We start from the raw sequence: 12,425 nt of genomic DNA, 5'->3' as shown, positions 1-12,425 counted from the left end.
TTGCTAATTTGGCTCCTGAACTACTGAGGTCAGAGTATCACTGCACTAAAGGAATGAGCCTGACAGCATGTAAAGTTTCCTGCATGAATAATTTTCTCTCCCTCTCGTTCTGGGTATTTGCCACATACTCTCCTACATTTAGGCCTTCACAGACTGAGAGATGACTGAATGATCTAGGAAATGGATAAGAACATAAGAAGGGCCATACTGGGTCAGACCAAAGGTCCATATAGTCCAGTATCTTGTCTGCCGACAGTGGCTAATGCCAGGTGCCCCAGAGGGAATGAACAGAACAGGTAAGCATCAAGTGATCCATCCCGTCGCCCATTCCCCCCTTCTGGCAAACAGAGGTTAGGGACACCATCTGTGCCCATCCTGGCTAAAACCACTGATGGGCCTATTCTCCATGAACTTATCTAGTTCTTTTTTGAACCCTGTTATAGTCTTGGCATTCACAACATCCTTTGGCAAGGTGTTCCACAGGTGAACTGTGCATTGTGTGAAGAAATACTTCCTTTTGTTTGTTTTAAACTTGCTGCCTATTAATTTCATTTAGTGACCCCTAGTTCTTGTGTTATGAGAAGGAGTAAATAACATTTCCTTATTTACTTTCTCCACACCAGTCATGATTTTATAGATTTCTATCATATCCCCCCTTAGTTGTCTCTCAATCACATCCATACAAAGTAGTTTCTATTAATTCAGAAAGTAAGGAAGCATTTGCCAAAAATTTTCATCCAGCCCTACAATGTACTAATGAATTTTATAAGCCAGTTCTTTACCTGGTTGTAAATTGGCATAGCTCTATTAACTTCAGTAAAACTACATTGATTTGAATCGGCTGAGGATCTGGCCCTGTATGTGTACAATGTTATTTAGTTATCACATAAAATACCATATTAAAATCAGAACAACAAAATATGATCCTAATTCATTCCTTCTCAATATAAGCAAGGTTTAATATATCCTCATTAAGGACTTACCTTTCTAATATAGACAAGGTCTCAGTTTCAACTATAAACAGGTTAGGCCAAGGACTTCAGAATGAAACACTGGCTCCATGGCAAATCTCTCATTGACTTCAATGGAGACAGGACCTCACTATTATCTTAATCTGTAAAGCACCCTGCACATTTTTTTTTGCACCATGGGCTCAATTCAGCAAGTAATTTAATTATAATCTTAACTTCATTCCTACATAAACTGATGGGACTATTCAACTGCTTAAAGTGTATTGTCTGATGGAGGCCTCTATAATCAACACATATTCCAAATTACTTATCAGTTCCATCTCAAAATATCTAAGGATAAACTGCTTGGAATAGGAATTTTCCCAATATTTAGCAAGACTGATTAGTTTTCTAAGAGCTGTGTTATTATAAAGAGAAGGGTATTATTACCTGGAGTGTAAGGTAATCAGCTAAAATCTGGATAGGATGGTATGAATCAGACAATCCATTGACTATTGGGATTGAGGCTTCTTTTGCCAACAGGTCCAGATCAGATTGTTTATAAACCCGGGCCAAGACTGCATTTGTCAAGCTAGACAACACCCTACGGTAAAGCAAAAGATATCAAAGTCAAACATCATAAATATATTGCTGCTTTATTCTTCAATGTGCAATGTATAAATATTAATAAGTGGTGGTAATGAATAAATTTTTTCCAGTTGCCTGAATAATATACGATGTCTGCATAATCCACTAAAATGCAGACATTTAACAAGCTGTAAGAAATTAAAGGAAATTCTTGCTCCACACACAACCCCATTCAATGATTTTCTATTTCATTTTTGATTGTCACTAAAGCAGAACTAATGATGCAACATTAATAAATGTGCAGGTAACAGAGGCGATTGTTTGATAATATAAAATTATAGGGATTCGATAACTCAAAAGGTATAAAGAACAACAGTACCATCCTAATGTGTAACATATATAAATAATTATATTTTGTGACACACACACAGTAACACTATTAAAGTGGCATCAAGGTTCTAAATTAAACGACAAGGATAAAGACATTTGGCATTCATTACTGGCACTCTAGCTATAGCTCATGGTTTTGTGCCTTGGAAGTAGGGTTTCAGGGATGTGTCTGCTATGAGAGCACTGCATTTTCTATATTATATGGATATTTTTAGGCAAATCTAGCATGAAATTGGAGGCTTAGCTTTGCAATTCTGTGCTTTTGTGGAAGTAATCAGGCCTCAAGTATTATTCTTTTGAATTATTTTGTATGTTTTAATGTTCTCTAGTAGCATCTTAAAACCAAATAGGCAAAACTGTGAACAGAAGGGTATGGAACTGTGACACAGAGGCCACTGGTGGTTCATTACTCTGTCAGCAACTCTTGTCAGGCCTGGCATACTCACTGCATCTCCCATAGTTGTCATAATCTGTACCTAAAAAGTGTCATGTAAGGTATCATACACAAATTGGTTTCACACTGGTCCTGAAAATCATTGTGTGGTGTATGTGCAGGATGTGTACAAACAGTTATCAATATGCACTAGAATTAGATTCTTAAAATGTGTTTGGCAAGCAGGGCATATGCCCAGTCTGCCCTAAAAAAAGGAATGTGTATTTGCTTGTCTGCCCGGCCTGGTCGTCTGTCAGAGACAATGAAGCTACATTTACAGAAGAGGGAAACAAAGCCATCAACCTAGTGAGCTGGGGAGATAGCCTCTTAACTATCACAACTGGGGCAGGAGACTGCAAAAATGAACATGGTGTCAGCTCCCTGGTGGACACAGCAAGCTGAGCTCCCAACAAAGCTCCCTGGCTCCTGAAGCAGCCCCAATGAACTTTGGGAGGATATAAAGAGAGAGAAAAGGCCATTCTGGCATCGTTCACGTGAAGAAACAAAGGAACTGAGCTCTGTAAAGGGTTCTGGTCAGCTATGCTGGAAAAGAGACTTAGTGAGAAACACTTCTTTGAACAAGAGAGTCTAATTAGTTAAATAAGGTTTTAGTCATAGAAGCATATTTTTATTTTTGTTTGCATGTAACCTGTCTTTATTCCTTATACTTGGTATCACTTAAACCTATGTCCTTTTCTTAAATAAACTTGTTTTACTTTTACTATAAACCAATTCAGTGCAGGGTGTGTTAACCCAAGTTAAATTAAGAGGCTACAGTGTATTGTCACTTTAAAGGAGCAACAAACTTTAACAACTTCTGTAAGGGTTCAGTGAGAGGGCTGGACACTGCAGGGCAGATGTTTTCGGAGAAATTCAAGACTGGGAGGGTGTTGGAGTCACTCCGCAAAAAGTAACTGAGCAGTGGGAGCCAGGGTGTTACCTGTTGGCATCAGATCTGGGAACCACAGCAGCATAGCATGTAAGGTACCCACAGTTGCAAGGCAGGCCTCGGGTGAACCCTAAAGTGTCACAGGAATGCTCTTACAATTGGTGGATTGCTGACTTGCCATGATGGATTCTTACATCTCCTCTGGAAAGATAGGTCCCAGTGTCAGAGTCCTTACACCGGCTGGTCTCTCACTGAAGTCAATTATATTGTTGTTCCAACTGAAGTCAAACATTCCTTATTCAGATAAGATTCCCATTAAGGGAAATCATTGATGCCACCTATACAGGTAAAGAGGAAGAACTGAACAGGATAATCTGTAAGGTTGCTGTCTGTGCCATTATTTTTTTCTAGCTACAAGTTATAAAGGCGTTACTTTTGTTTAATCTACCTTGGATGTGTGTTTAGGGGAAATGTGGTTTTATCCAAACTAATCATCATATGACTGATAAAGAGCTTCAAGAAGATGGATCCCTTTCAATGTAAGGTAGCTACAGGGAACTCAGCCATAACATGGCCTGATGCTAGATTTCTTGCCTAACCTGTTGAAAAGATAGCTACTGCAGTGAGTACTGGAATCAATGAATACTGACCATGTGCCTTATGATTAAGGTATCACCTTTTGTAACCCTGACTCATGTCACAGAACTGGAGCCAGGAAATAAAGGTCAGTCTCTTACCAACATTATGGTGTCAAACACACCTTTATTATGCTGCTAGAAAGCCCAACTGAGAACTGAAGGTCCTGTTAGAATCTAGACCAGAGTGAAGTCACCAGGAAGCTGGAGCCGGCCTGAGAGAAGACCAGGGTCACCCATAGCTGAATCAGGCTGAAGCTAATTTGAAAGAAAGAAATAGCAGACAGCTGGGTTTGCCCAGAAAGAGAGACTTGGACTGAATCGGAATCATCTTGAGAGAAGCTGGGGCCAATTAGGGTGTCTGAGTTTCTGAAGACAATTGGAGGACAAGGCCTGTGACTCTGGGGCTGACTATCAGTGGTTACCCTGTATCTGGGGAAGTTACCAGGATTCCTATGTTGATACTAACTCAATGTAACTCTTATGATTGTTGTGAGTTTTGAGATGTCTGGTGTTTTTCTTAAAGCCCCCAGATACGTGATTATGTGTGAACCTCAACTTTCATTTTAAACTTCAAGTTTCTAGCCCTGATAGGTGTGGAGGAAAGCTTGAAAATGTGACCCAAGTGCACCTTGAAGGGTCAAAAACCAAAAGGCAAAGAAAAAAACCTCTACGGTTATTTTTTAAAAATCTTGTGATTTTGAAGCTAATCTGCACTGAGTGTGGCAATAGTTTAGACTCATGTAACAGCTCCCAAAGAACCAAGGAGATAGGGAAGGGTTTCTATCCAAAATGTATATCCCTATTATTTTAAAATGTTTATTGAATAAATGGTTTAATCTTCTAATTCAATGCTACCAAGTCACTAGTGGGGTTGTTAATATGGCTTTGGGGTATATTTGTTCTTGTATAAGTGGTGGGTAGGTCAAGGGTGCAAGCCTATCCCTTACAAATGTAGGAATTGACCCCTGATAATCTCTGTGGACTATCAAGTTTAACGACTGACTGCTTCAGTGCCACTGCCGCAGCTCAGCATCTGTGCTGCCATGATGTGTGCTGGCATGCACTGATGTCCCAGTAGAAGAATATGGCATACCAGGTACATGCTGCCAGTGTTTCAGTTTGCCTGATATACCGGACACACTAAGCAGCAGTGAAAATGTTAAAGACCCTTCATAGGCTAGAACTCTGTTATTGTGTAAGTATATGTCTTTAAGAGCTATTACACAGCACAGAGGAGCTTTGTTATGGCCAAATTACAAGTCACTAAAATGTGTTCTCAGTGGAAACACTGACAAACACTGACCTGCACCGGGGCTGTATTTCAACTATAATAAAACCTGTGGGCCTTTTATAGCCCTCTATCTCCCTTTACATTAAGCCTCAGCCTCCACTATTTCTAAGCCTTTGGAGCCCTAGGTATGAAGCTGTAATTATTTGAAATACTCTCCAGACTCGTTAAAACTCCAGTATTCCTTGTTTTTTATTGTCTGTTTATTTTCATGCTCCTTGAACCAGGCTTCTATACCTATATGCTAATAAAACATGCACAAGCATTACTAGGGAGGTGACTCGCAATATTTCATTTGTTCTTTGTGTGAATGGCTCAGTCCTGCTCCTGGGGAAGTCAAAAAGGATTTTGCTATTGACTTCATTCAGAGCAGGAGCAGGCCCACTGTATCTATCAGAACATCTTTGTTATGTAGAGTAGGGTGACCAGACAGCAAATGTGAAAAATTGAGATGGGGCTGGGGGGGTTAAAGGACCCTATGTAAGAAAAAGACCCCAAAATCAGGACTGTCCCTATAAAATCGGGACATCTGGTCACCCTAATGTAGAGCAGCCTGCCTGTGAGGTCAGTAAATGACCAACCGCCTCCAAATTAAATACAGGGTCTGTGCTTTTCTGGTGCGGTATTGCCTGGGGATGGCTCTCTTAAGTGGTGGGGGGTACTCTCACCCTTTCCCCCGCCCCATCCCTGGAACCAGTTGCTAACAGCAAAGTCTATACTCCTCATCTTCCCTGCCAAACCATCCTCTCTTCCTCTCTCTATCACCTTTGCCAACTTCCCTACCCTCCCTGTCAGTTTGGTTTGCAGGCTGGAGGCCATCTTCCACTTCTCTCTTTCCTTTGACCCCCTACCTTCATGCTGCCACCACATCCTGCCCTTCTCCAAAATCCATCCATTCCTGGAGCAAAAAACTTTAGCCCCACTGTAAACAATTCTCACTTGAATTACTGCAACCTTTCTTCTCTGCCATCATGGACTCTCACCTCACTCCATCCGCAGTGCAGCTGCAAATACCTTTGCTCTGACCACATCCAGTCCCTCTTTAAATCCCCTCACCTTTGCCTCGATCAAATTGGTCTTCACGTTCCAGCTTTGGCATAGGCGGCAGGTTTGTATAATTTTTGGTGGGGCCCAAAATGGTGGTGCCCCCCCGCTCCCGCCCTGTAAGCCGATATAAAATGAAGCTACAACGCGTCAGTGCCACAAGATTACAAGGGTCAATTAAAAGTGGAAAGTCAGAAGCAGCACTTGCCTACTTCAATATACAGTATTATATTTTGTTGCATCTGTTGTGATGAAGTGGGAATGTTCTTAATATTTTCTCTGAATACTGTGTGGGTGCCTCAGTTTCCCCTGCAAGATGCCAACTGAAGGTGTTGGGGACAAAGAGATCAGGTGGCCTCCTTGTCCAGAAGAGACACAGAGGCCAGAGGAGGGAGTGTCAGTTTGGAGCTGGCTGGGGAAATTGGGAGAGACCCAGAACTTGGTTCTGGGCTCCCCACCCCCCAAGATGGACCTGACAGAGGGGTTCTGTTTTCTGTACCAACAAGCTCTGTTTAAACTGTGTTCCCGTCATCTAATAAACCTTCTGTTTTACTGTCTGGCTGAGAGTCACATCTGACTGCAGAGTTGGGGTGCAGCGACCTCTGGTTGCCCCAGGACCAGCCTGGGCAGACTCACTTTGGAAAGTGCATGACGTGGAAGGGCTCCGAGGTCAGACCCAGGAAGGTGTAAGCTTCTTGCCCTGGAGACAGTATGCTCCGAGGGCTCTGCCTGCCTGCAAACGCGGGGAGCCCAGAGCCTTTTAAATCCCAGCCGCAGCCGGGCTCTGGGCTTCCCGCTGCAGCAGGCCCTCTGATTCCCGGCTGCGGCTGGGATTTAAAGGGCTCTGGGCAGCCCTGGCGGCGGCGGCGGCAGCGGCGGGGGGGCGCTCTAAGGAGGGGAGAAAAAACATTGGTGGGGCAGAGCCCCTGCTTGGGATTTATTCATGGGGCTAAAGCCCCAGAGCCCCATATAAGTCGGCGCCTATGAGCTTTGGCAAATATCTCCCAGCTACCACTGTAATTTTTGTGTCCCTCTGATCGCCTTTCCCTCTCCCAAGCCTCTCAACTATCTCCTACTCCTTGCTTTTCAAACCCTCTTAAACTGTGTTTCTCACTTTACTGCTAGACAGTGAGAAAACAGCAGGTAGGAAGGGGCTGGGAGAACAGTGCTCTCTTGAGCTGGGGGAGGAGCTCTTCATCTGCCTTTAATAGAGCAGGGGAAGCTGTCCCCCCTTCTATTGTAATACTTCCCTGTTCCTAATGTCACTGGAGTTACAGTAGGGATGAATGTGGTCTGGTGAGTTTGAATGGCCTACCTGCATATAACAATAGCTGCTCTAGCAGCTTCATTTGAGGCAACATTCTTAGGTGTAGAAAGAAAGTCACTTTGGGGGAATGAGGTTGAATCCCATTGTAGCATTGGAATTCAAATAGAAGGAAGATGAAGTAGGACAAAGGAACAACCCAGAGATGGAACCTGAGACTGTACTGTGCCTCACTGACAGCTTAGGCTGCCTCTCTCTGCAGCTCCCATCATTCAATGGGTGTTAGAAACCTACACCTATAGCTCTCAAAGCAAGCCATTGGGTGGTGCTTTAACTAAAGCATGTTAACATTAATTACAATTAATGTATATTCTGGTGTCTTCAATATTGTGTGTTTAGTGGGACATAGGAGGAGAGTGAGCTAAGTATCCAGCCTGAAGAGACTGCAAGCCTGACTTTCTTTCATCACTGCCCCATATCCACTCTCCTTCAACAGATGAAGGTGGAAAAGGACACTCTAAAATGTCCAAAAGTTTGGTCTTTTTCTTATGTTTTCCTTGGATTTCATTGCAGAGGGGAAAGCAATGCAGTATTGAGAAACCATCACTCCAGCTAATGACCACAAAGAACATAGTCAGCAGGAGAGAAAAAACCACAGCTCGCTGGTTGTGTTTCTTGAATTGAGCTTGACAAGCCTGAGGTTCTGTGTCTTTCGACGGAGCAGAAAGGACCTTTTGAAAGGTACTAACCTTGGAGCATCTGAGCCCTGACATATTAATCTTAAACTACAGAGGGGCTTAGAAAGCAGCACAAGACTCCAGATTGGATGAGTCGTTAATAAAGGCTTAATGGGGAGTGAGGCAAAGTGACAGCATCTGCAAGAAATAGCCTCACACTTCTGTGGGTTTTAAAGCTCTGGTCAACTTCCTATAGAATTGGGGTGGGGGGGGGGGAGATCCAAGGGCTCAATTCACCTCCACTGGATGGAAAAAATGCAAAAAGGTGACAAGTGAATTTTGCAAACTGCGAAAATGTGGAGAATTTTGGGTGCCTTTGAAATTTCATGGAAAATAAATACTTGGGGAGTCTAAAATCATGCAAAAAGTTATCGCCAACCTGGTGTGTTTATTCCACAACATTTTCTCACCAATTTCAGCCAGATCTAGCACTTTCACATATGTAAAACAATCCTATGATATTTTACCAACCGTGCTGTATCTGTGAGACTCTCGTTAACGCCCAAATGTATATCCTGGGTTGTAAGGAAACAAGGATGTCCCCCAAGGAGAGCAAACCCTGCAAAGATTAAAAACAAAACACAATCTGAATGGTTACAACTTGAGATTTAAAAATAAATCCCAGAGAACAGGTATTTGCAACAGCAACAGCAGTAAGGGAGGCACCCCCTTGTTTGGGACATTTAATGCCAGACTTCACAAAACACTGGTAAATGCACTCTAGGGTGAAATCCATTCAAGTACAGACAGCCCTCCTAAAGGCCTTTAGACATCACTTCAGACCTATGTTCAAGGCAAAATCCATGCAAATTCATGCATGGTAATAACCATCACTGAATCCCCACATTAAGGGCTGGGTTATTCTTTTCTCACACTAGTTTATAGCCACTGATCTTAGTGAAGGTACACATCTGTGTAAATCTAGTTTAAGGAAGTGTTTATAGCCACTGATATTAGTGAAGGTACACATCTGTATAAATCTAATTTAAGGGAGATTAGGATGAAGTTCACTCCTATGCAGGCATAAAACCTATGCACCATTTTAAGTGGGACTTAAGTACTAGGTCTCTGCACTGATGTGAATTTTACCTTATGGGCCAGATCCTGGCCTCTGTTCTGCCTGGTTTTTACTGCTCCAGCTGTCTTGAAGAACTGGTTGAGAATTATCCCTGTGACGGGTTGGATCACAGAAACTCCCTTGGGAGCTGCCAACTGATGTGCCAAGACTATTTCTGCCCCTGCTTTCTCTGCCCGCTCGCGACCCCAGCACCCTGTCTTGTTGAGCCAGACATACCTGTCTGCTCCAACACAGACCCAGGGTCTGAATTACTTGCCCCAAAGCTGCAGACTTGACTGAAAGCAGCTAACAGAAGTGTTCTTGCCTTTAAAACTCAGATGCCCAACTCCCAGTGGGGTCTAAACCCAAATAAATCCATTTTACCCTGTATAAAGCTTATACAGGGTAAACTCCTAAATTGTTCGCCCTCTATAACACTGATAGAGAGTTATGCACAGCTGTTTGCCCCCACCCCCTTCCAGGTATTATTACATACTCTGGATTAATTAATAAGTAAAAAGTGATTTTATTAAATACAGAAAGTAGGATTTAAGTGGTTCCAAGTAGTAACAGACAGAACAAAGTGAATTACCAAGCAAAATAAAATAAAACACGCAAATCTAAGCCTAATACAGTAAGACAATTGAGCACAGATAAAATCTCACTCTGAGAGATGTTTCAATAAGTTTCTTTCACAGACTGGATGCCTTCCAAGTCTGGGCACAGTCCTTTCCCCTGGTACAGCCCTTGTTCCAGCTCAGGTGGTAGCTAGGGGATTCCTCATGATGGCTGCCTCTCTTTGTGCTGTTCCACCAATTTTTATACCTTTTGCATAAGGCGGGAATCCTTTGTCCCTCTCTGGGTTCCCACCCGTCCTTCTCAATGGAAAGACACCAGCTTAAAGATGGATTCCAGTTCAGGTGACATGATCACATGTCACTGTAAAACTTCATTACCCACTTGCCAACACACACATATACAGGAAGACTTACAGGTAAAACACAGCCATCTGCAGTCAATTGTCCTGGTTAATGGGAGTCATCAAGATTCCAAACCACCATTAATGGCCCACACTTTGCATATTTACAATAGTCCCTTGGAGTTATATTTTATATTTCTAGTTTCAGATACAAGAGTGGTACATTTATACAAATAGGATGATCACACTCAGTAGATTACAAGCTTTGTAATGATACCTTACAAGAGACCTTTTGCATGAAGCATATTCCAGTTAAGTTAGCATATTTTCATAAAATCATATAGAGTGCAATGTCACAAACCCAACGTAAGGGAAAATCATCACCCTGGGCATAATTTAGCACCACTCTGACAATGTTCTAAATGATATGCTTGAGGGAGCACAAGGCTGGTTTAAAGCCATATTTATGCCCCAACTGCTCAGATGCAGTGATTCTAGCTCTGGTGCAGCTGAAGGTCTGGGCCTAAGGGTTTAAATTGTGCTTAACTGGCCCTGTAAGGCTCCCGCTGCACTGGGGTAAATTTAATTCACTAGAGAACAGTTCTTCCCTGGCAGGAGAATGGACTGGGTGATCTAGCAGGTCTTCTCATCTCCCGTTTTGATTATAGGAAGTAACCAAACAAACCCTAGTATCATCATAGCATCCCACAGGCAGATCAGCATTGTCACAGTAATTTGCTATCCTCTGGAGTGGAAAACACTTCTTCAGTAGTTTAGAGGGGAGCATGGATCAGCGTTCATGTCACAATCCCGGTCAGTACCTGGCCCGGGCAGAGGAAGCTAAGGATCCAACCAGTGGACCAAATTTGGTGATGAATTCTGGTCACATGCCACTTGAGGCACATTTCACATATGCTAAGAAGTAGTTTAAGCTGCATTTTCTGGAAATAACACTGGTCTACAATTTTTGAGAAGTCGTCTGCTTCAGAGATCAAATGTGATGTTTATTATGTATTTTGATGTGCTGAATTCAAATATGACAATTAAAACAACTGATTGGCTACTGTTTCTAAGTTATTTAAGTTTTTACAGTTTATGTCTATGTATATTGTGTAGATAGTAGAGTTTTAATCATAAATTGTAAACCTAGGTCTTTTCATGTGTTTATGGTTGCTTTACATGATAATAGTTCACCTGTCCTGTTTATGTAACACTTTAAAAATCAGCAAAAGGGTTATATAACTAACATTTAATATGAAACAAAAGGCAAAAAACTATTATGTACATAGTTTAGTCCTATTCAGTGTCTACTCGGCGCTTCTTGGCTTGTCTCTTGTATTCATTAAATGGAGCATCTCTTGTCACTGTCCAGCAATAGTCTGCAAGCATTGATGGGCTCCATTTGCCCTGATAGCGTTTCTCCATTGTTGCAATGTCCTGGTGAAATCGCTCGCCGTGCTCGTCGCTCACTGCTCCGCAGTTCGGTGGAAAAAAATCTAGATGAGAGTGCAAAAAATTTATCTTTAGTGACATGTTGCAACCAAGGCTTTTGTATGCCTTGAGGAGGTTTTCCACCAACAACCTGTAGTTGTCTGCCTTGTTGTTTCCGAGAAAATTTATTGCCACTAACTGGAAGGCTTTCCATGCCGTCTTTTCCTTGCCACACAGTGCATGGTCAAATGCATCATCTCGAAGAAGTTCACGAATCTGAGGACCAACAAAGACACCTTCCTTTATCTTAGCTTCACTTAACCTTGGAAATTTTCCACGGAGGTACTTGAAAGCTGCTTGTGTTTTGTCAATGGCCTTGACAAAGTTCTTCATCAGACCCAGCTTGATGTGTAAGGGTGGTAACAAAATCTTCCTTGATTCAACAAGTGGTGGATGCTGAACACTTTTCCTCCCAGGCTCCAATGACTGTCGGAGTGGCCAATCTTTCTTGATGTAGTGGGAATCTCTTGCACGACTATCCCATTCGCAGAGAAAACAGCAGTACTTTGTGTATCCAGTCTGCAGACCAAGCAAGAGAGCAACAACCTTCAAATCGCCACAAAGCTGCCACTGATGTTGGTCATAGTTTATGCACCTCTAAAGTTGTTTCATGTTGTCATAGATTTCCTTCATATGGACTGTATGACCAACTGGAATTGATGGCAAAACATTGCCATTATGCAGTAAAACAGCTTTAAGACTCCTCTTTGATGAATCAATGAACAGTCTCCACTCAT

At 42.4% G+C, this 12,425-nt stretch overlaps 1 protein-coding gene across 1 annotated transcript in view; it reads right to left on the bottom strand.

The window, feature by feature from the left end:
- OTC (ornithine transcarbamylase) overlaps nucleotides 1-12,425 on the bottom strand; it is a 40,530-nt gene that overhangs the window by 17,279 nt on the left and 10,826 nt on the right. The window contains exons 4-5 of the mRNA XM_039520896.1: nucleotides 8,693-8,780; nucleotides 1,401-1,554 (exon numbers count right to left, since the gene is read on the bottom strand). Of these exons, the coding sequence (XP_039376830.1) occupies nucleotides 1,401-1,554; nucleotides 8,693-8,780 (242 nt within the window). The remainder of the gene's footprint in view (nucleotides 1-1,400; nucleotides 1,555-8,692; nucleotides 8,781-12,425) is intronic.

Source organism: Mauremys reevesii, linkage group 1, assembly GCF_016161935.1.
Source record: "Mauremys reevesii isolate NIE-2019 linkage group 1, ASM1616193v1, whole genome shotgun sequence".
Classification (NCBI taxonomy): Eukaryota; Metazoa; Chordata; order Testudines; family Geoemydidae; genus Mauremys; species Mauremys reevesii.
Note: the sequence above shows the minus strand (reverse complement) of the source record. Positions and strands in the feature narration are given on the sequence as shown.